The sequence below is a fragment of the Varroa destructor genome, unplaced genomic scaffold, assembly GCF_002443255.2.
Source record: "Varroa destructor unplaced genomic scaffold, Vdes_3.0 BEIS01000004.1, whole genome shotgun sequence".
In the NCBI taxonomy this organism is placed as follows: Eukaryota; Metazoa; Arthropoda; class Arachnida; order Mesostigmata; family Varroidae; genus Varroa; species Varroa destructor.
This window is the reverse complement of record NW_019211457.1, coordinates 37069724-37094294: the sequence shown is the minus strand read 5'-3', so window position 1 is coordinate 37094294 and position 24571 is coordinate 37069724. Positions and strand designations below refer to the sequence as shown.

Genomic DNA, 24571 nt, shown 5'->3' with positions numbered 1-24571 from the left:
TGGCTCGATAGGCTAAACCAATCAACAATTAAATAGGCTTCAGGTTCCCCAAAAATAACGACAAGTGTGCATAGAAGTCATTATTTTATCAGACGCCATCAAATAGTAACTGCCTCCGACAATTACGTATTACTTATACTTGCATATAGTTTAATTTTTAAGCCTTAGCCCATATATATGGATATGGAGTTAAAGATCGATTTCGTCTGTGTTGCAAAAGAGCAGACAATAAACACAGCAGCGTGTGTTCGCGAAAACGGAAAGCAACAGCTTTTCGTACGAACTTACTTACTACCGAGATGGTCCGTTCGTTACGGTGATACCTGTAAGTGTCATCTTCTCTGATAAAGGTCATTTCAGCTCAATGACTACGTAAATTAACAATGTTATTATATTTGGGGGGTCAGAGAACCCAGGAATGAGTGTCGCTTCACTCACATTAGGTCGACAGTGTCTTCTGAAGGAAGGAGGTATTGTTGGGATTGTTATCCTCGAAAATGATGATCGAACAGCAGCAGCGATCAATTGCGTACTCTGGTGTGATATGTTACAAATCTGTCTATGGACCTAAATTAGGGAACTGGAGGCAAACAACCCTTGAATTTAACAAAATAAAGAAGATTGCCAGGCTGTGCGATGGACAGTCAGTCTGCTTGAAACCATGTCTCAAGTTAACTAATCCTAATGCATGAAAGTGTCACATCCATTTTTCCTCTAGGGCTATATAAGGGACAGAGTCTATAAGAAGAAACAGTTCACGATTCAAAATGCTGCATTCGTAAAATTATTAATGAAGTTGATGCTAAATGCCATGATACAATAACAATACTGTGAAACCGGTTGTAGGGTGCAGATTAAGCTTCTTGGGCCGAACGAACGAAGCAATGAAAACACACGCTGAAACGTTGCTTTCCCATACCGGAGCTTCAAAAGAACATGTTCAGTCCACTCTAGTCTTTCTCTTCTCTCTCTCTCCCCCTCTCTCCCAGCCTAGAGAGAGAGAGAGAGAGAGAGAGAGAGAGAGAGAGAGAGAGAGAGACAGAGACGCAGAGAGATGATATGTGCTCTTTGGATATATTTAACCTTGGAACACTGCTGAAATCTCTAACAGCACACAGTTGACTATCATGAGGCATACTACTCTTTTCCTCATTGTATCATAAATAGTTTAAAAAATAATCATATTATTTTAAGATGGAACACTTACCCTGAGCGCTAGCGCCTGCTGCTGAAGCAGCATCTGAAGCCGATCGTCCCCGAGGGCTCCCATGGACGCCTGAAATTCATCGATGAAAGAAAAAGGAGTCAACTATGGGTTTCACGAAAGGGCCTGCGCCTAATAGCATCGGCATCTCACTGCCGTAAAAAATCATACGCGCAGAGACGCACATTTGCACATATAAGCAATCATCTACATGTCAGTTGTGGTCAGCAGCTTGAAAAAAGAAACCGGCAAGCTCGCCACTCGGTGAACGCCAATGCTGAATGTTGTCAGCACGACTCAAGAGACATCTTTCCGCCGTCACCACGTGACAGCAACAAGGAAATGAAGTCGAGTCCCTCGAGAAGGCGAGGCAACGGCCCTAGTAGCGGCCGAAGGGCTACTAAGATTATCATGTCATCAGGAAGCGGGTGAAAAAGTGGAAGACGACGATGACGGCTGCGGGCCAGTTGAAACCGCAAAGGTCATCCCTTGGCCCCAGGCCTCGTCAAGCATTCACGTTTGGCCAGGCCGATAAATCCGAGGCGGTCGAAAGCCTGAAAAGAGGAATGTTCTGAGCGTCAACAAACAAGCTAAGAGGGAGCCAGGTTCCAATGCTCCCTGACTAGCCGAGAAACGGTAAAAGACTCTGCTTGAAGCACTATCAAAGTCAACATTTGCAATAAGGGACGGCAAGGAACGCTCCCCGCAGAGGGAACTAACGAATCGCTAGCAATACCCATAGGTGACAAAACTTGTCGGCCAGCTAAGAAATCAGCCGCTGGCGTTACTGCCACAGCTGTGGACCGAAAGAAGTAAGGCGAGCATCTGCTGCTGCTTTTGGTCCTGGAGTATTTGACGCAAGTGCTGAAAATTCACCACCCTACAATCAAGCGGTATTCGCTATGTGCAATTTTAACAAAAAAGTCTGTCGTTGCAAGACAGCGCCGACTGGTCGACCATGTCTACTAAATGAAAGATTGTTAGGATAATGTCAAAGCTCAAGTGCGCAGAAAGCTAGTCAGGCAATCCCGCGCGAGTGTCTAGCCCCACTCCAAGATGCGTCCGCCGCAAGCGGCGGTAACTTCATTATTTACGAGAGTGACATATTTTTGTTGGGAGATTCTCACACAAACGTACACGCCCATAAACATATATGAATATATAAAAGGATTAATGCACACCGCACATAAAGAGAAAATGAGCGAACGCTATGCTTTTAGAAATAAGCCCGCTTGCTACCGACTCCTTTAAAGATCTCACCAGTGTCTATCGTATTCCAGACAAAGACGTTAGGTCAGTTAATTAATTTGAATGATTTATCAACTGGCTGTATTAATTAAATCCTTAGACACTTTTGTCTTAGATATGAATTTGCAAAAATTCATCGAAAGTGGCTATACTTTAATTTGGCTATCCAGTTCTCTGCCCGATTGACAAGTAACAACCCTTGCAGAAAATGTACAATGATACAAATTAACATTACCGTCTATAAGTGCAAACGCTGAGCTATCCAATAGACGTCAGGTAGCAAAAGACTGCACTTCTAGAATATGGTTGGCGGCATAGTTAGCGGCGTGGTCACAGCGGCGGCTGGTGCAGTTACGGGCGCCATTACCGTAACAATAGCTCGAATAGGCTTTTGATTCAAGCATTCAATGTGCCGATAGCGACAGTTCTTTAATCACCGATACAGTGAAATAGAGCCTCATGTAGAAGCAGAAGAAGAAAGCGAAGGCGGTAGGAAGATTGGCCCTCGATGAGCAGTCGGCCATTGTTTGCTCGTACTTCGTAGTTCTTTTACTCACAGCACGGAGAACAGGTTACAATAGCGAATGCATATACGTTAGCCGACGTGAGCGCCGCTAGGAAGACGGACGTTGAATAGGTACAGCAAAACGCTCCTGATAGAGTTAACGGATGGAACGTTTACAACGGTAGAAAAGTACCACGAATAGAATACATTCCGACAGACAAACGTTCGTTCACAATAGTAAACAGTAGCTGCTAGACCGTATTATCGGCGTACGTGCCTGCGTGCTTGTCTGTGTCTATGTTCAAGCGTTGTTGAGCTCTTGTATGTGTAATGTTAATCTTGGCGAAACCTTTTTGACGTTGTCACTCTGCCGGCACAGCTGTTCCAGTTGCTATAATTGGCAACTTCGTTATTTTTATTTTCTATATTTCAATAATATTATCACTTGAGATTATAATCACGATAAGGGCTCCACTTCACGAGTAACAAAAAGCCTTTCTTCCAGAAGGTGAGTACCGACGGAGATATCGGAGGAGGGTGTGGCTTCCAGAATATTACCACTGCCTCTCGCGATTTCACTTCGCTGGTATACATCGATAAATAGTGAACACAAATGACGGCGGCAGCTGTGGTAGCGGCAACATCGAGCGACGCCGACGATGGCCACGGTGACGACCGAAACGTTCAATCCGCTCTTTGTTTCAATCCACAATGCAGAGAAAAAAAAGACCCGACCACAACTGATCGGGATTGATAGCGACGAGTGAAAATCAATCTCTGCGCTATTTTGTAGTTTATTACTACTGATGTTATAATAAGAGAATACTGGGAAGCGCATAGGGGTGTAAGGGATGGTACTGCCATAGGATAGCATGCTTGCAATACACAGATCCGCCAAAAGGGAAGCAATGCTTTGGAAACATAAAATTCGCGCATAAATGTTGAAAGAGCGCGCAGATTACCACGGAATACAATTTAGATACAGCGGCTGCACCTCTCCCGCTATTTTTTTTCCTGCAAATGTTCTTAGCGAGGATGTCTAGCTATCAGAGGGCTGCATTACGGGTAAATATCCAACTGTCGCTTGTGAGTCACTTCAGCGAGAGGAAAGATGTTGCTTCTATCAGTCGCCGTTATGTTAGTCGTAAGCGGTAGCAATAGTGACAATGAGTCGTGCGATAAAGGAAACAAGATTAACAACAACAATAATCGAATCCATACAATTTCTCTATACGAACATGCATTTTTATACAGCGAATTCAATGGGGCACTGCCACGTTATCGTATAGTGCGTGACGCCGCTGCGTGCCAATGCTACAAGCTGTCTATCCTTGCAGCGATAACGGCAATAGCCTTAATAATAGCAATAGTAACGATATGTAATAAGACAAGATCGGAAGCGAACTCGTGCTTTTAAAGAAAGAACGCGGCTGGCTGAACGGACCCTATTTTTCAAGCGACGTGAGATGTTCGGCTTCAATGCCACTTGCCAGCATTGTAGCCAGCCAATAGCAACTGATGCTGACGCGGCCTCCAAGCAACATCGTGTAAGTGGCAGCAGCGTTGTACGTGCACGTTCCTTCTACGGCACGATAGCGTGACGTGCACCGCGCGACGGTGCGCGAGTGTGTTTTTTGCTCTTGGTCAGCGAACAATACGGAACCAGAAAAGAGCCGCTGTAACGGAAACAGTGCAGACAGACAGATAGACAAACATATCGAAATGGCAATGATGGTCGTTGCAGTAGCTACTTGACATAAAATCAACTGAAAATACAACAAACGAGAGAAACAGACCTAGCGATGAAGTTTACACGGATGACGCTTGTCAGTAGAATGGTCAACCGCTAATGTGCGCTATCGCAAAGATAACGCCAAAGAGACGCGACTGCCGCGGCGGCGGCGGCGGCGTCCGAGCAGTGGGCACAACAGAAATAAAAGCATAACATACAATCGAACGAGGCATGTTTATGATGCAATCTCTTGTCTCTTGTTATTTCATTGTGACTGCCGCTGTTAATGAGATCAATCGTGACGGGTACGATGTTCAAGTGCGTGCTAGTTTAGACCAGCTGAAATTGGCCTTGTTGTTTGTTACTAGTCCTGTTTGCCATGACTATTATAGTGTTAATTATGCAACATAACATTTTTGTCCAGTGACAGCCGTTGGCGCTGTGGCCTGTTCTGGTTCGCTAACGGCAACACGTATGGTTAGGCCCATCTGAACAGTGATCGACGCGTCTTAGTTGCATTCGGTCTCGTTTACACGTAGCCACGTACCTATTAACGAGTAAACGAATCGATTAAAAGAAAATGCGAAATGCCAGTGCTGGCTGTAATACTAATAAGGTTTCGTAATCAGACGTTCCGAGGAAAATTGTTGCACTGAGCCAATCTTTAGGACTTTCATTAATAAACTTAAGTAAGTCCGCACGTTTCCGGAACCAGGGCGAATAAGCTGTTTGCCCTGCATACCATTTGGGGCCCGAAACACGGGCAATCAAAGAGAATGCCAGAGAAGAAAAGAGAGTGCTGCTATACCTCTTGATAGCTGAAAAGACAATTTTTCCCCTTTGAAACAATCAACCTTTTCAGACAGACCCATGTGATCGAACGGCTGATCAGCTCAGCTAACTATAGAGACTGCTGAGCATCACTCTATAGGTAATTGGCATCTGATTCATTCCTATACTATTCAAAATTGGTCTTTCTCAACGCAAATTATAAGTTTATTCTTTTTGTTCTATCTGTTCTGAGAGCTATGTTGTCGATCGTCCGTCGGTAATGTCGCAGGCCTACAGGCCGGAGGCTTACGATGCATATTTAGGCGCACGTAACTAGCGACAAAGCGAGCAAAAGCCCCGCTGTATGCCTACAATGAAGAGTATCGGCTTCTGCCGTAGCGTGATAACCGAACTATATAATATATGGATATTAATTAAAGAACAATTATGTTGTTGGAAAGAATAAAACAGCCGATTTCTGACAGCTTATCAGAAGGGAACGACATGGTTCGTATTCGTTGCATTAGAAGCTATTCGATACTATAGCTGAGCAATCTTTCAATGTTCAAATCGAACGCTGCCTCCATCCGGAACAAGAAGTTAGCAACTATAAATACATCGTTAATGAATCTCTAGTAAAAGGCTCAACTTTTCCGTAGGGCAAGTTTTTAGAATATAAGTAGGTGTGTGCGTCAGTGTTCCGTATTTCTACTTCACTTCCAAATACTTGAGTCACCAATCCGAAGGGAACCAGCCATAGAGGTACCGGAATAAGGAAAAATCGCTTAAGAATCTCGCTGCTAAACCGAAAAAAATATTATATAACAAATGGGCGGCGAGTGAGCGGGAAAGATCGATGAAGAAGGACGAACGTAAGATCAAGCCAGCGAATTGAAACATAGCAGACGATGCGGCTCCGTCATTTCATTCGATAACGGAGAAGAAGTAACCCCGATCGAGGCACCCCTGCTGAAACACGAATCGAAACGTGGAAATATAACGAGCAGATGAGAGCAAAGTAGAAAAAAAAAAGAAAGGAAGAACAGAAGAGAAGCAGCGAGCACATGCACAGAATGATGTGAAAATGTATTGTATATCGCATACAAAATACATACCGACTTGATATGTTTTTCTGGTGAGTTCTGTTTAAATCACACTAATATCAATCTAACCCTGTTTGCTACCGATACCCTCGCTATCTGACTGATTGTGCGACTTGTCGGCTCCATGCCGCTTATCTGCCTGAGGACGCGTTCCGTGGCAAGTTCTTTCCTAAAGATGTATCTCTGATTAATATCCTGAGCATTACTCTCAAATCGCATCTATTTGGCATTTTTATATATGCCACTTTCGACCCCAAGGTTCACCGGTACCGACCAATTTCGATTTGAATTTTTTTTCCTAATCTATTGTCAAAGGACAAAAGATAATCGTGTTATAAAATCGATGAGTACGAGGCGATCTGTTTCCCCTAAAACTCAGAGCTTGGACTTGATATGCTTGTTGGCCTAGGCCATTGTTAATACGGCACTGCCATCTCGCCGGACAGCACACGTCTATAGGTGACGTGGAGAGCCGATCCGTCGATGTCGTCCGACAGCCAACTGTATCAGTGGGCTATTTTAAACGTCCTAGTTTACATGATGTATTTTTATGTTTAGCTTATGTTTTACTTGTTATGACTTTTTCCATAGAACAACAAGTTCTCTCCCAGCTTTACGACAATGTGAACGACTTTTCGTTGATTTAACGGACAATACTCGATAAGGGACGCATGATCGAGTGTGCGGTTTCGTCCTATCTTCTGTAGTTCTCATGCTGTGGTACGATTCGCAGCACTAGTCTCCGCGCCGCTCATCTGACCAGCTCATACTTTGTGATATCACACGATAGGCACCAGTCACTGTGTGACAGCGGCGACGACAATGGAGGGGCAGTCGCTGCGTTGACGTCGGACTCGTCTAGCCTAAGACGTTTGCTATATGGTGACGGCTATGATATAGACAAAGTAACTATTCGGCTATCTCGTTGGTTATGATTTGCTTCATAGAACTGTGTATGCTGTTGTGTCTCGGTGGGCATACGGACGCTAATAGAATATGTAGCAATCGATCGCCTATGTAGCTATAATTTACTTGAATAAAAAAATAGGTCATGTACATTTGGCCCCCGGCATTAATTTAACAGGAGGACAACTAAACTTAGCGCGTTCCGGTCGGATCGTATCGAAATACATCGAGATTATCTATACCAATAACGGAAAGTTATGGACTCTGAGCCATAAAAGAAGATGAATATTCCAACACTAGCTATTGAGTATTAAAATTTCAAAGAGAGATGGCTTACATAGTAGACTATAAATGTCAGCATCTATGTTGTGGGCCATAGGACGCAGCAGATCCAGATACGTGGAACCCAAAGTGTCGGTCAGCTGATATCAAAGGCTAGGACTCGAGGAGCTTTTTTTTCCTATCAACAGAAGATCATAATCGCAGCAGCACTATTATACAATGAAATCGACTATTCAATCTTTCAAATCTAGAAGTTTATCAGAAGAATAGCAAAATAATTAATGATTATGGTCAGAACAGATTATTCTAGGCGGACTCGAAGACTCGTTCTAACTTCTCCGTAAACCAATTAACCTGCTTATATGGTAACATTTATATATAAGTGTAATTAATTTAATAACAATAATGCTTTAATTATCGAATATTTGCATCCCTTCTTTTTACATAAGTATCATCGATTTTTTTTGAAAATGATTGCTAAAGTAAAAAAAAAACTGTCCTGTAAGCCGAGCGAACGTTCGGATCGTTGGTCGTTGAAGTTTTTTTATACGTATTTTTTCCTCGCTTTGATTATACCATTCCCTATAACTGGGGTATTAGTGTGTCGACGTGGAACGTGCATGGGCTTATTTTGAGGACCTGTATTGTGCATTATGATAGTAAAAGAAAAACACAAAAAAATACGTGTGCTTAATTATTATGATCGTTATAGAGTGTCAATAACACCTGTTTAATTATTTGCTTCACGGCTATTGATAGGGTACGCTAAAAATGCACGGAGTGATGACTTGATAGCCAATGAACGGAGGTTTGAACATCGACAGACGTCTAGGGATACATTAATCTTATAAGTGATATATTTCCGATGATGGTCACGACGGGACTCGGAAGATCATATTAGGATCGAGTAAAGAAGACGCGAATCGTAAATACTCAGTAGTGTTATTCCTGGGAAATTCACTTGTCTGTCTCGTCGTTTGTCCACTTATCTGTATATAGTATCCGTCTGTCTTTTGGCTTCGCGATGTTAGTGGGCTCGGGAAGACGAACGCACACAATATTTGCGACATTTTCATTGTTAAATATCGCTAAGAACGTGTCCGTCTTAGAAAATAAGACAGCAGCTGCAGTCGCAGTAGCTTCAGTAACATCGATTGTCCATCCCGTTATATCCCGCCAAGGTACGCAGTTCCTCAGCCCTCGTGTGACTTGCTCGTTCCTCTTTATTTTACCATAGTCTCCCAAACTGTGCATCCCATGAATGATGAATATATATGCATCTTATTATTATTATTATTATATTCGTATAATAGGCATCAAAATCACCATGGTAGTGATAATACTGATAGCGATAATAACGTTGACGCCGGAAGGCCGTGCAGCGTAATTATCTCAAAATCTGGGAGGTGGTTCAGTGGTTCATAAAATCGAACGCCTCAGTCTCTCGGATATTTTCACGGTAGGGACAAAAACCGAGGCTTGCTTTAAGGCTGAGTGCCAACGTGCTTGTTAACGGTTTTTGAACGGCGGCTGAAGGTGTAAAACCGGAACCGTTTAGGTCAACCTAGCATACTAGTACTAATATGTGCGATGGTGATGAGGACTTACATTATTCTCAAGCGATCTGGAGCTCGTGCGATCAGTCGATGCTGCTTTTTGCCCTTTGCAGGCCCTGATAGCGAGTCTCGGGCGGAATCAGGGCCTGTTTAAAAATGGTTTTTGACGCTGACTGAGGCCAATAGCAGTGACAGCAGGAACAGCAAAATGACCAAAAGTGAACCAAGGACGAAAGGGCGCCCACTACATCTGATTTAATTGGGTATATGTGTGACTCATTGTCATAGAATCCTCAACCATAGGCAGATCAGCCCTTATTATCGGCAAAAGATAGGGCCTAATATTTTTTTACATTTGAATAATCAGCCGAGACGATGGCGCCAGCGTCGTCGTAAACGATGATCGAATGCTACGATGTGACGAACGACCTATTGCCGCTGGTGGCGCTGCTGACGTCGCTGTTCGTGCCAAATTTAAGAAAGTGAAAAAATGTCAACTCTAATCGACAGATCTGACGTTACTTGTACTGGCGGCGGCGGCGGCGGCGGCGGCGGCGGCGGCGGCGGCGATGGTGATGACAGTTTCTTTTTCAAATCGTGCTGGATTATTCTCAACGAGACGGTCGAAGTGCGTTGTCGCTATTTTCTTCTTATTTGCTCGGCATCTTCATCTTCTCCTGTTTCATTCTCTTCTAATAAATCTTTTAAAACGTCAAAGTGGTTGTGGTTTTCGGCGAGCGGCAGCGCTGGTGCTGGCCGCCAGCCGCTGCTACTAAGCATTCGTAGGGAAATAGGTAGCGTTGCTGTTTATGGAGCTGCACGCGGTGTCATATAGGCCACTAAAGATGGCGACGACGAAAGCAACATGAGAGAATAATAGAAGAAGCGTCACCCAGGTACCGAATTGTCTTTCAATTCTATTCGCCAGTCGATGGTCTTCGACAACTATTGTGGCTTGCTCACGACTGATGCTGATGAAGCTCGTGTTCTCCGATCCTCGCGGTCCCTTGTCGCTCTTCTCTCCCCAACTCACTGAATGCGACTTTGTCGCCCGAGGAGCGCAGTTGTGCGCTGTTGCATTGTTCGTGCATACTCCTCTCTCTCCTGACGAAAAAGAATACGCTTGGCCGCCGCCTCACGCGTCTTGGCAACAAATGCCATCAGATCGACGACGATATAAGATGCATCGAGCAGATATGGTAGATCAAGCGTAGTCTCCGCTGCTTCTTTCCGCTGTCGTTGTTGTTGTTGCCGCTGCTAAAGATTGGAAGCGTCATCGTTGGCGCCTTCCAACAGAACGAACGCCTTGTCAATCAGCAGCACCACCTTTCGTCGTTTGGCGAAGAGGACGAAAACGGTGCGTACGCTGGCACCGTACCCAGTACAGCGTAGAGATGTTCTACTATTGTTTATTTTTTTGCTATTTCTATTATAGTGTACATATTCGCCTATGATAATAGACACTGCCAAACTTGTCTTGTTTGTCAAATTGAAACAGAAAGTCAACAATATTGTAAAAACACTTCTTTTTAGGAAATTTCTATTATTTATATTCCTAACATAGTTTCGTAGTAGAGACCGCGAAAGCGCGACGTACGTCGCCTAAAATCAATATTATACGACCACGATTTCTCTCTTAATCATTTTCCATTTAATGTCAACAATCCTTTCGTGCACGGCGTAATTCAGCATCAGCAGACGCTGGAACATGCTTACAGCCTGAGAACAATGGCTACCTTCCTATAATTTACTCATGCGCAGTTCTTGGGAGACTATTAGACCCAGCTAAACTATCACACCCATTAGCACCTGTTGTTTATCTAGAAACACTACATCTACGACCTCGGTTCGTTTGCAGTTCGGTTTCGTACAACCCTTTATGTACCTTTTCTCCGCTAGGTCCTTGCTGTCAGTGTTCAACGTCGGGGGCGGTGTGGCAGGAAATGTGTGTTGCTATGGGAACAGTCAACGCGTGGCCATGGATAATTGAAGGTTGGAAAATGATTGCTATGGCATATTATTGCCATGCCATTTCATTGGTGTATTAGAGAAGAAGCCCAGATAAGTCCAGCAAGACCTGAACTGGAGAGTTAACAATCGATAGATTAGACAGGTAGATAGAAAGAAGGAAACATAGCATAATGTACCTCACCCGAGAGCAGACGTTCCGTAACGAAAGCCTGCGTTCATCGTGTTTTAACGGAAAGCTGAAATGGGCCTACTTACGTCGCAAGCCCTTTTTGGATGACCACCGTGGTTGTACCTCGCGGTTCAAATTCGAGGTAGTTCAATATACAGTGAACAGAAGCTGAGAGTCAGTCGCGAGTTGGAAAACTTTTATCTAATTCCTAGCGTCCAGGCAATTATGGCAGGTCCCGTTCGTATAAAAGATTAGCGGCACAACGAAAGGAAAGTTGAAAAAGAAACAAAAATAACAGTAAAAAATAATGTAATTACTAGAGAAACAAGCGGGACCGTGTGTAAATCGTACCTTCTAATTATGCATACCATTGTATTCTGTATTATATATATTAACTCGGATTGCCCAAGGCAATCCGCAGAGAGTTGCGAGCATAGATTACTCGAATGTTCATTTTTCGCTCTATCTGTTCTCCTTTGAAAACATGTATCTGTGTGTGTATGTATGGGTACGAGATATCGGCATCGTTCTGCTGCCTTGTAACTGTTTTATACGTTGTTTTTTATCAGCGAGTGACGTGAATCTCTGAGCACGACCCAGTCACTTTCGTTCAGTCGCTCCCGCAGTTTATCTATATCCTCTCTATTATCGTTACTCTGCTTTTGTTTGTTTCGTTTAGTTACCGCAATAGCCTTTTAGTGAGTTAACGAGTAATAAATATCCTGCAAAGTAAATAAACGTAACAATATTTGTTCCATTTGTTCAAGTTGCCTGTTTAATTTAGCCTATTTTGTACAGCCAGGCCTAAGCATCGCATTACCCGAAGGAATATCTACGCAAACCTGCGATACGTTCTTAATAAGTTTATGCCATCATAATGGAATCCAACGATTTAGGAGTCTCACAATTTAGATTACTCAGCCATATTTGCTGGGCAAAAAAAGTCAAGCTACGGAAATCGTACAGAATGAAAAAGTAATCATGGAAAGCAGTGATTTGATTGACAATTAAATCGCTCGCCATACACCCTGATAGAAATTGTCAAATAAACGAGGTCTCATTATAATTTTAGTGGAATTAGTATGCCTATTAACTGACAGGCATAGAACGGACGCTATTGGCGTTGATGTCAAACTACTGTTTTCGTAACGGTATTATGAATGCTAAATACTTAGCCCATTTTGTGCATTTGTCCACTATTTTTCGAACTGAACCAAAATGGTCACTCATTTTTGTATGACTGTTGGGCCTGTCTAAAGCTAAATGTCTACATGATCAGTTAACGCAAAGGCTGGCCGGCCGGCCGGCCGGCCGGCCGGCCCGCGTCACTCACTCACTCACCATCTGCTGTCGTAGAGTGTGGAGTTGGTGTAGCATCTCTGCAAGTTTACGCTGTTTATCGACCTCATCCTCTCGCCCAAGGGCAGCCGTTAAAGAGGCTTTCCTGTAACCATACAAAATTGGTATTAATGCGTTACAATATGACCCAGATATGCGTTCTGAATCGGCCGTTCCTCTTCGTCAAATCGTCGAAGAAATGTGCCGTCCTCAATTCGTAATTTCTCCCACAAAAGAAGCTGTTGCTTTATTGCAACCGGGAACGAATTGCACTCATTTATACGCTATGACAAGACGAACTCTGCAGTGCAGAAGAAACGTTCCAGTGGGGTAGTAGCATTTAAATTTGGTTCACAGTGAGAAGCTAACTTTCCGCCATTGCGGGCACGTTCATTGAACGTCACCCCCATCCAGCTACGCAGCAGCAGCAGCAGCAGCAGCAACTATTGCGAAACAGTATTCGTCCTGTTTTAGTTTCCCTTGAAATGGCTGAACGTTTCCCGCTTTATTTCCTAAAAAATGTAAGCTTCAAATAATTATTCTGTACAAGGATGGTAGGAATAATCACGTGCCGCTCCAAATGAAGCAAACATTCAAGCATCATCATCTTCGCCACGAACGTCAGCGGCACCGCGAGTAATATCATTATGGTAAGCATATATATATACGGGCAAACGATGCTGAATTCCGACCGCAGTTTACTGTGTCTGTGTTTACGCCAGCTTCCGAGGCGACAAGAATTCAAAGCTACCCGCCCAGCTGCTGATGGTGCAGCTGTAGTTAGCTGCTGCTCCTCCTGCCGATTTTGGCGTTGGGCTCAATTGGTTGGCTGGTTTGCTTTATGTCGATAGCGCCACTGCTACCGCCGCTGTCGTCTCTACCGTTTCCATTACGAAGAAAAATCTGCCGTTCTTGTCGGCTGACTGGAATTCCGCTATGTACGTGTATCTATGTCGTCGTCGTAGTAATGTCAGCCAAATCAGCCAAGGAGAAGTGTTGCGTAGCAGCGGTTGCTAAGAGAAAGGTGGCAACCCGCCCTGTTTCAACACATCAACCGGGTCTGTGTTTACGTATTGACTATATCCAGTAGTAGAATATCGGTCAAATCACAACCAGACACTAATGTAACAGATGCAGCACTGGCGTTAGTCAAGAACAATAGAACCACAAGTGCACCACCTAAGAAACCGTCCGTACCACGCCAATAGACACGGACAAAGATGACGACATTTAATGCCGCAGCCGTAGCTGTTCATATGAATCAGTCGAAGATGTTCGGCTAGACCCGGTGTGGCCGTCAAGACTTTCGCCGATTTCATATGGTTTGTCTGAGACCTATCTTGCCTAACGTACCTTGCCTAAATGGGCCTTTTCGTCGAGACTCGAGTCGGCTCTCGGCCAACGCCTCAGCAGCGTGGACCTTCATCGATTGCGCTGACCACCGACGCACATCCAATTGTCCATTGTCGTAGCAAATCCATTAGCGGCAATACGTTTAACGATCGCCAGAGAAAAATTAACAAGATTAACGTGAATTCACGCAGCCAACAGAGAAAAAAGATTAGCAAGATGAACTAGTCGCTTCTAGAAACCTGCTTCAGGCGACACCCAAAGCAACAAAAATGGCGATAGAAATGATGACTTTGTCGCTGCATAATAGGGCTCTTAGTTTTCAACAAGGAAGATTATGTATGTTTTTTGTTACGTTTCGACCCAGAGTTCGTTGCTATCCGTTTGATCTGCGTGAAAATCGAGTACGTAACGTCGATTCGGAAATAAACGCATCCCGGAACAGCGATGGCAAGCACTCAACGGACCTTGATTGTACGCCTTATCGCAAAACGAACCCCGGTGAGGCTAATGGAACGAACGTTTGATTCCTTTAACTGGGAGCAGATTTTGCCTTTACGTTTTGACGTAAACCAAGCATTCGGTCACTTGTGACAATCAATACAATGAGATCCCCTTGCCGTGGCAACGTAATCTTTCCTTCAGCATATACGCACGCATGTGTAACCTATATCGACTGACGATGTATATATATCATATGTAGCTTGTATCATCAGCGTTAGCAAATGCAGCCGATTTTTTTATTTTCGTAAACGTTGCTACGATGTACGTTTATCTAAAAGAAGTACTTTTCGTTAAATATTAGACAACGATCTCATCATGAAGTGACTAGGCGTCATCCAATGACAGGGAAACATTGAGGAAGCCCACTGTCCGCAAATGTCAGGATGATGAGGGGTTATAGTCTTCATTAATTTGTTCTACCTAACAGACGACCAACTAATAACAGCTCGTAACAGAAAGAATAGCAATAGCTACATGATGATGGCGAGACGAAAAATACATCGTTGGGATCGTAGCAGCACCAGTGGTGAGGTAAATTACAAAATGTAAATATTGATATACTCCGTCTAACGGCAGTAGGAATTGCAACGCTGAGGTGCGTACGTCATCTGGCGGATCTTCAGCATGTCCTCTGCGTGTTTGCCTATTTTAGTTCTCTGTGTCTGCTTTTGTTGCTCGTATCTGTCGTCAGCTGATACTATGTTCATTGGTTTGTTGACCAAAGTGGCTTCTGCACTTAACGCTGCGAACGTCGACGGTACAATTTTGTCGGGACATGATTTTGTGCTGTTTTTGCTGTTGTCGTAGTGTAGTAACATATGCTTCCAATGGAATAACGAATCGTAGTCAAAAAAAAAGATAACGGAAACATAGAAGAAATATTAATAAGGTCTAATTTATTTCTTGCTTTGTCGTAATGTCTGCGCTTGCGTTGCCTTCGATATATTTCTTCCTCGCCAGCCTAACTTCTCCTTCCATCGAAAATTCGTCGCACAATATAGATTATAAGCCAATGACGGCAAAACTCTTCCCGAGACTAAAAATAGAAATCTCATTTAATCTTTAGTACCCTCGTGTTTTGTGCTTTTTCTTGGCGGACGGAAACTCTATCATGCGCTTTATTGGCACGGTCGGTTTTTTGTGCCTGCTTTTCAATTGCAGCTTGTCAGATAAGTTGTTCGATGTTACTAGCCACTGATACACATAGAATCACTAATCAAGAACATATACTATACGACATAGAACACGTAACAAAGGTGGCTGTATTAACAAGATTGCTGGACAACAGGCCGCTGAAGATAGCTCGAAAAGGCCTATTCTTTCTACTGAACGAAAACTATCAAGACACACAGACCGTACAACAAAAACATTGGACATTGAATTTTTTTGTCCAGTTTGTGCATACCATATCCCCTTTGTAATGGCCAGGTAATTCGATGAGACAAATACAAGAACACAAACGCACGTAAACAGAAAAGACACTGCGCACACTCACGCAGTTCAGATGAGTAACCTGCACATCCGTGCAGACGCATATACAGACGTTACAGCACATCTATAACCATCACCGTCTAGTAGAAGAAATGGTCTTCCAAAGGTGTCTATGTGTTATGCGAAGATGGTCATCTCGGTAAATTTTTTCGCAATTGAAGAATGAAATATTTCTTAAGACGAACGCCATCTGATCATGCCTACAGGAGAAATAGCGACGACGATTCGTGAGGTAACCATTGCGATGCTACAAATGTATATATATACATACGTGTACAGCTAAGTACCGATGTGCAGAACAGTATGTTTCATATAAGAGACCCTGATAGACATATCAGGGATAATTGTTGTGACAAACAGCGAGATAATAGTAATAAGAATATATGTTTGCATTATTATATATATGTGTATATTTCCACGCATTTGTTTATTATGGTCGTATGATGGCGAGAGTTTATAGTTCTCTCATCTCGTTTCAATGAAAATGTTTTTTTTGGAAAAGATTCCGGCTTGAGCGTTACTCGTTGTTTCCCTGCCTTGAAAGGACAAGGTAAATGTCTCTTGCTTAATTTCCCGTAGCACCCTTCTTCAGGTTGACGAAAGGCTGAATTCCTATGAACGAATATTGGTGAGGTATCTGTCACTGACCATATTTTGTTTTTATTTAGAGCAGTTACGAACTAAACAGGAGTATTAATATTACTTTCTTTAATTTGCCAAACACACACGCATTCAGAGCGAACGAAAAATCGTAGATGCCAGTGCTAATTACTACTGTAATGGTAATGCTTTTCTGGTTTACGCTTTCCCCTATCTTTTCCATCTTCCTCTTTGCAAACTGAGAGGAAGAGCGCTCTGTGAAAGAGCGAGATGAAAACAAAAACAACGGCGAGTTATCTCACGGTCACATGGCTGGCGCATGCCGGTCAGGTCTCGGGCTCTCCTTCGATTGCTTTAGCTTGCATGCTGGCTTTATAACAATGCTCTACCGAATGCCGCTTCCTTCAGTATCACACTACCGTTACGACAACTCTGGTGAAGCAGCTTTTCGACGCTGACTGTCCACCACCGGTCGTAACGAACGGTGGAACTGTCATCGGTCATTCGGGATGGGGGGACAGATCTCTGCGCGATGCAGAAACCTCAGTATAAGCAGTAAGAAGAAATTGTCGTTTGCTAGCTTCTGAAGGTAAGCATGGTTCAGTCATCTGGCTAGTTACCAGCAACAGGGCATTCCTATCGTTTGCGTAGCTCGTTATGTCCGCTGCTGGCATCTGTTTTGTACATGTCGGTGCTACAGCCGCCGCTCTAGGTCGGCAACAGATCACTGGCCGACCATGTGTTCGCTCGCCTGCGGGTATCCACCTGTCCAACACGTCGTAAGCTGTTGCACTATTGCACCGCAACAGGCACAACAAAATGCGTGACCTTAGATCAGCACCTTCTGCCGACGTTTATCAAAAAATGTCCAACGCCTGTCATCGCGAAAGCATTGTACACGTAGGTACACATCTATGGCTCTTGGCAACGATAATAATGGCATCCATGGTTTGACCGTACTGCCAACGGTTAATTGCCACCTGCCCAACCGATCAGAATCGACAGATACCTCGACGAACCAAATTCAACAATGAATGCTGAATTACGTGTTCCTTTTGATTCCGTAAGCTTGTGACTCGAAGCATAGCGCGGTATAGAGTTAGTCGCGCAGAGAACGCAAGCCGGCGACCCAGCCGCCGCTGCACTCATTCTGCCTTATTTTACGTTAATTAATAGAGTCCTTTTCGTCCATTAACGACAACCGTGTTTTTGTCTTTCATCTTCGTTTCAAAATTTCCTCTTCTTCCTCTTCTTCTTCTTCTTCTTCGAACATGCTGCTGCGTAGAGCCTGTTCTAGATTAGAAGCAAAGGATAAAATATGAAGCTAAACGACGTGCCGCTCGAAACCAACGTTGGCCACCATTCAAGAACAAGCCATAAACATAGTAACAGCAATGGGCATAATTGTGTTTGTCATTTTTCAGGTACGCCTAGTCCAAAATAGCAAATACAAGAAGTATGCAGGTCATGCAGAATAGGTGCTGTTCCCTTTTGAGAACTACTATGTATAGCCGCATTCTCCTATCCTGAGACAGAATCAGGGAATGACATAAACTGAAGAACTAGAAAGAGCATCATAAAAAAAGCCAGCCACACTGAAATACGTCTTCAATAAGAGATAGAGAGACACACACATTTCTTTTTCAGTAAAGGAGGAACACCAAGGGGCAACGGTCGATAGGTCTTCAGTACTCGATCTTCAGTACCAGAGCGGCATATTATGTTAACTAGCTTTTTGCGCTAATATTGCATCTTGGTCCCATATGATATTTTTTATGGACGGTTTTGCTATTTTGTCTATTACCAATTACCTATGCCCTGTCTAGGAGCGCCAGCCATAGCATGATGAAGTGGCATCTTCTGTCATGACTGTATGCATAAATGGGCATCGGTGCTTCCCTCAGTCACTACATGTTTTTTTACATAGGTACATATCTATGAATGCATTAGCATCTTTTGTTCTTCAAAGGGCCGCGTCACCTGCAACCGCAGCAATAAGAGTAGAATATACACCTTACCAGGTTGTCCGTGCTACCGACACTGTCGTCGTTAGCCAATAGCGGTGGGGCGGATCAAACAACGTCGCAACGCATCAGGTTTTTCTCATCCATGCGCCTTTCGCAATTTGCGAGCCTGCGTGAGCTTCACTCCGTCGTCATTTGTCGCTGCCGTATTCGCCGACGGCGACTTGACATCATCGACTGTTATTTTCTTGGCAACCCTACCTTAGTGATGACGGATGTCGAACTGTAACAAACGAAAGGAGTGGGGATTGATGCTCGTGACCATCGTCGTCGTCGTCGTCGTACTGTTGATCAATCGAACGACATAATGGCAATGAGTGGCAAGCTTCTGGGACGAATTGACCGTCGCCCGCGTCTCGTATACTCGCTTTCCTAAGAAGGGGCCACGCAAATGGCAACAAGCAGTCTTTCTGCACACTAACTAAGTGCAGCAGCATAATCAGTTACGACTGAGAAACAGCGTTTATGTCGGCTCATCAATGAAAACAATACTAGATCGTCGTTCAGACGCAGCACCGCTGTCATCATCATTATATTCTACTGCTCTGTTCTATTGTGTGTTGGTTGGTAATTTCCTTATCTTCCCGCCCAACATCCACACTGTATCATCTGCCGACTGTCCTTTCGTATGGGGTGCTGCGATGACATCACGCTACCGCCGCTGCCAGCCAGCGGTTTACTGAAGGGATCAGCGGGAGTCTTATGTTATCATCTAAAGATAGCCGGCGCACAATAACAGCAGCAACAAAAGCTATAATAAGAAAAACAGCCATGACGAAACCGAAATGCTGTCGGTTGTTATAGACAGCAAATCGTACTATTATAGTGGCTGCCAACCAGCGTCGACGTAGCTGCTGGTTTTTGCCAACGGACTGCTGCTGTTACGGGGAGCGATGTGACTCGGCGGCGGCGGCGGCTGCTGCTGTCGTCGCCGCCACGCCAACGGCTGCGGTCGCAGCCGCTATTGTGGTCGTGGTCTGAGTGATGGTCCCTCCCTTTTCCACGCCGGGGCCTGCTTACTTAGCTGCATTAGTAGCAGCATCTGTAATGGTCTCGAAAACGATTGACCATCGAGTGCCACAGACATCACTGGCTGACATAGAAGTACACGAAAACCCAGCTGGTCGTGATAGTGGTTCGGCTGCTGGCCACCGGATTTCTTGGCCTATCTTGCAGTGAAGGAAAAAGAAGGCGACAGCGGCATTGGCCAAACAAGTCCACGACAGAAAGCTTTCTTTTTCCTTTTTGCCCCCTTTTACTCCCGTCTCGGTAAAGTCCTCCGGACGCACCATCTCCATCGCTAAATGCAGCTGGATCAGTTGCCTTCGTCGCTGCCACATGACCTGTGCGTCTGTGCCACATGACGCGGGCGTGAGTGTATTCTTGGCTATCTAGCGGGCGGGCCGCTGGCCCTGTTATTCTTGAGATCTGTCCCGCTGCCGCCTAAGTCGACGTCCTCCTAAACAGTAATGTTCGATGTTGTGGTCCTGCTGGCTTATGTTTTATGACAAGAAAGTGTCTTTCTTGACACAAAATAACACACGGATAGGGAGAAAAAGACGCCGCAATGCTACTAGTAGAAGTAAAAGGCAACGGTGGACGATGCAAACATCACTGCCACTGTCATCATGTCACCACGCCCCATTCCTCCTTGTCGTTCTCCTCCCGTCCATAGATTGCAAATGTCGATGCATGAGCTTGGCTGCGCTGCGTGGCGTCGGCGTTCTGTGGTGAGAATGAAGCGATCCCTTCGATGAAGTATGATATTTCGGGTTGCTGATTTCAACTGAGCTTTGCTGTCGCGCGGCGGCGAGTAGCGCACGTAGCACAACTACTAATAGAAGATAATAAATTATCGTAGACAGTTATAACGAAAGTCTTTCGCCGCAGACCTGCTCGATGATGGGCAGGTTATACATGCGCACAATCTGATGAATATTTGCCGCATCTAGGTATTGCGGGCAGAAGCGAGCTTCCAGATTGTTGTTCAGTGCTGGTCAAACCCGGTCTGGCTCGAGAGGATGCTGAACGATTTAGAGTAAGACTGAAGCACGGGTGGCTTACGCCAATGCGCCTTTCTGCTGGTAAAACGTTTTCGAGATTGTTAGTTTTACATTGCTATGGCCGATTGCTAGACGCCGGTTCGTTACAAGAGGTATTAAGGCGGCCCATTGTGGTCGTCGGGCCTAGCAGGCGTTGGCGAAGTAATATGTGCTACACTCTTGAAGGCAAACTCTCAGTATCTTTTGCCCGTACCCATATTTCTTCCTCAACAGTGTAGTAGATGGTGGTCTCAGTGACCAATGGTCTATCGGTTTTCGGATTTTTCCTCTGAAGCTTCCAATTCTTTCGTTCATCAACGAGCTGGCTCACTAGCAGCAAAGAGACTTAGACAAAAGCATACCAACGTAACCTAACCTCAATTACTGGCATCATAGGACTCGTCGATCAGTAGCAAAAATAACATTCCTCTGACACTCCCCTCTACTTTCGCTAAGGATATCGATGCACCATGCAGGTAAAGACGGTAACCTCGCAGAGCGATGGCGCACTCTGACCGTCGTCAAAATAGTGGCTCATTGAAACTATAATAGAATTCTAAAGAATAATCAGTGATCTATCAAATAGATGGAAATTGTTATACGAGTAGTAAGCCGAATTGATTCGTTCAATAGCCACAAATCTTTCTAGTGTTTGGTAAACTTTTCTGAGGTTTGTGCTTGTTTTTTTCAGCTGAATGAGAGGAAAAGGTGAAGCATGATTTTATGCCGGACCCCGATCATAAATCAAACTACCTGTCATGGTCAACAGTAGCAACCATAAGACTTGTGCGCAATACAGATTGTTTCAGTAAGGTAGCGTCAAATTGAGTGGGCATGCTAGAAGATCGTCTGCTCGGTGTTTTAATGATTATTGTTTCTTGTCAGCTAAGAATCCGATATTTCGACGTCAGCCCGCATTTATCCAGTCAAATTGCTGTCGTTATTAATAGATTTGGTTAACGGAAGCCGACCTCAGAATTGGAGTTCTTCGATCTGGCCCAATTCAGAAGTGATAGACGACCTATATCTTCGTTACGCTAACGCAAATATCAATTGCACTGATGTTGTGCAATTAAAACGCCATAATGGGTTCCTTTTAATTTTTTTTTTCCTTTTATATGGCCGAAATTGTTCTTTTAAAGCCGGACGAAGATGTGGCCCGCCAGAACCAGCGGCCTACGTGTTTGCTTACTGAACTTGCGGAGAGGTAAGGGTTCTAGTTCGCAACGGCGTAAACAGGTACCAGGATTAGCCAGCCACTTGAAGCAGCGGTTGACGGCATTGCCGGACGTAGAATTTAGAACATATAGTTAAGTATCATTGCGAGATACGTGTGTGCTTGAAGTACGACGCATATCGATGAGTGGCCAAGCCAATATGCACATACCCATTCTCAGCAAGGTAGCCAGCGACGGAACGATATTTTACGGCATTACGGCCACAGAACGAAACCTTGCTGCATAAGGGTGAATACCTTATGTTGTTATAGCCTTATGTTGAACTTGTAGAAAAGAACAAAAACGTTCGACGAGCAATCGTTCGATGTATTGCTAGAGTTTTGCCTGGTTCAGGTACTGTTGTTATCCAGTTCATCAAATTCTTACTATGTCGCCATAGCTTTTGTGTACCGAATATGCATCTGAAGTGATGCGATACAGCCTTGTTACATGCCGATTCAGCAAAGCCAATTTCCTTCCTTGCCTGTTCCTCTTAAACCTCAGTAAATGCAATGCAATTACTCGTCGCTAGTGCTTTTGTCATCGTTTGCTTTTCTGTAGACTGACATTTTGCACCACGAGATCCATAAAAGCTACACCACTCCGCAATAGAAAAAGACCTACGAGTCATCTTTTGCGGCGACACATTTGGCCAGTGGCTAGTGAGTTCCTCATTATCTTGTGCTCCTTGTGCGATTTCATGATAATTGCACGTAATCGTAACGTGTTAATGACGACGATACGCACTCGGCACCGATCGACACATCCCCATATACACGCGCATCCTCATAGCAACAGCATCGGCAATCGTTGAACTACAACTGCTTTTCCTGTTATCAGCGATATGAAGTAGATACGACGATCTACTGTCGTAGTAGTAGATGACCAGCAATACCTGTGCCCGGTACTTCCATAGATATATATATATATATATATATATATATACAGTATGGCGGGTGACACAATTTGTCTGGCAGCGCTACCAGAACTGGGACTAGTGGCCGCTGCCAGCGAACGGGGAGCCATCGAGAACCGTAAGCTTTTGCACAATTAGTTAGTACTTGGCCGAGGTGTAAATAAAAGATGACAACACAATAATAATATCTTTCAAATGCAAGACATGTTGAAACAATCAACCTATCGAAATACCTACGATGCTTTAAATAGGGCATAAATAAGCTTGACTCGTTGTAACGATCCCATTAACTTACCCATTATGGCAATCCTCTTCATCTGAGCTCCAATGACGAGTCATGCCTTCAGCCAAGTTCTGAAACCGGCAATAAAAATTGACAATATTTAGTGGCTTGCATACCATATATAAACATTTGCTCTTAATAACTATTATTAAAAAGGAGGTCAAGCCTTCGTCAAGCTTTTGCCCGTAGTGTTAAACAAGCGAACTAACCCTCAATTTATTTCTGCGCTGGCTCTGTATTACAGAAAGGTCTTTGGATACCTGAATGTTCTTAGCATCTCTTCAAAAAAGCCCGCTCAACGCATCTTTCATTTAACCAAAACGAGCGCTTATTTGTCTCGCTACTTTCAGCCCCTCTTCCATAGCCATTGCCCTCGTATGCCCGAGTCATTTTTGCCCTCATTGGCAAATAATTAAAGAAGTAATTCAATTAGGAAATGGGCAACGAGTTCGATGAGCGATTTGTCGACCTGCCTACCTTTCCGTTTCGAAAGCCGAAGAGAAAATTCTATTTAGAAAGAAGGACCATCAGGCGAGGAAGCGACATAAAAATGTATTCGATTGTATCCACTCTTTGTCGTTTCCAGATGATTGTACTACAGTTGTTAACACTGACCATAACCCTGGTAATAGGGGCGACCGCTATGTTTAATCAGTATAGACAAATTTAACTAGCTGCCTGTGTATCTCTTTGTATGTGTGCGTGTGTGTTTACGGGGGCCTCCTCCAATTCGATAACGAAGAAAAAAGCTAAATAAGTTAAGCCGAAGACGAAAAAAGACCCCGTCTTGCATTGCCTCGTCGTTTGAGTTTTCTTCCTCCCAGGCCCTTAACGACTTTGTCTCGCACGCCCGCGGGGCAGACGCGATGTCGATGCGACGACGCTGATGTTGTTGGTTATGACTCTCCTTGCGCGCCAACACCATTCGACAATGGCCTTTTACGGTACTTCGATTGAAGAAGCGGCAAAGGAAAGAAATTTAAATCTTCGACTAAACTAAAGACGTGGGCTACGATTAGGCAAGGTACGACATTATACAAATCAGATGCTTGACCTATTTCAAAAAAGCAATGCAACCATATTCACTTTCTTTTTTACCCTTGCGTTCCTTACTTCCCTTCTGGGCACTTAGTCTGATGGCGACATGGCCGGTCGTTCGTCATTGACTAGACTACCTACTAAGGGTCTTCTGCTAGTCAGGCAAACAGCCGATCGAAAAAAAGGCAAAGATGAAAAAGCTCAACGAAACACATAGTTGAAAGGAGAAGCAGGTAGACAAGCAAAAATATATCTGCTTTTGCCGCCGGAGCAGCGCTAGTACCAAAAGAGGAAAGAGGCGGGCAGCTTTGGAGCGGTCTC

The 24571-nt window shown here is 44.2% G+C and overlaps 1 protein-coding gene across 7 annotated transcripts in view; it reads right to left on the bottom strand.

Annotated features, from left to right (window-relative positions):
- Nucleotides 1-24571, bottom strand: part of LOC111249806 (uncharacterized) — a 106461-nt gene that overhangs the window by 19028 nt on the left and 62862 nt on the right. For 6 of the 7 annotated variants that reach the window (XM_086988493.1, XM_022804146.2, XM_086988494.1 and 3 more), the window contains 3 exons: nucleotides 23225-23283; nucleotides 12789-12891; nucleotides 1208-1276 (listed from right to left, as the gene is read on the bottom strand). In XM_086988493.1, the coding sequence (XP_086844619.1) occupies nucleotides 1208-1276; nucleotides 12789-12891; nucleotides 23225-23283 (231 nt within the window). The remainder of the gene's footprint in view (nucleotides 1-1207; nucleotides 1277-12788; nucleotides 12892-23224; nucleotides 23284-24571) is intronic. The other variant, XM_022804149.2, reaches the window with a different exon arrangement.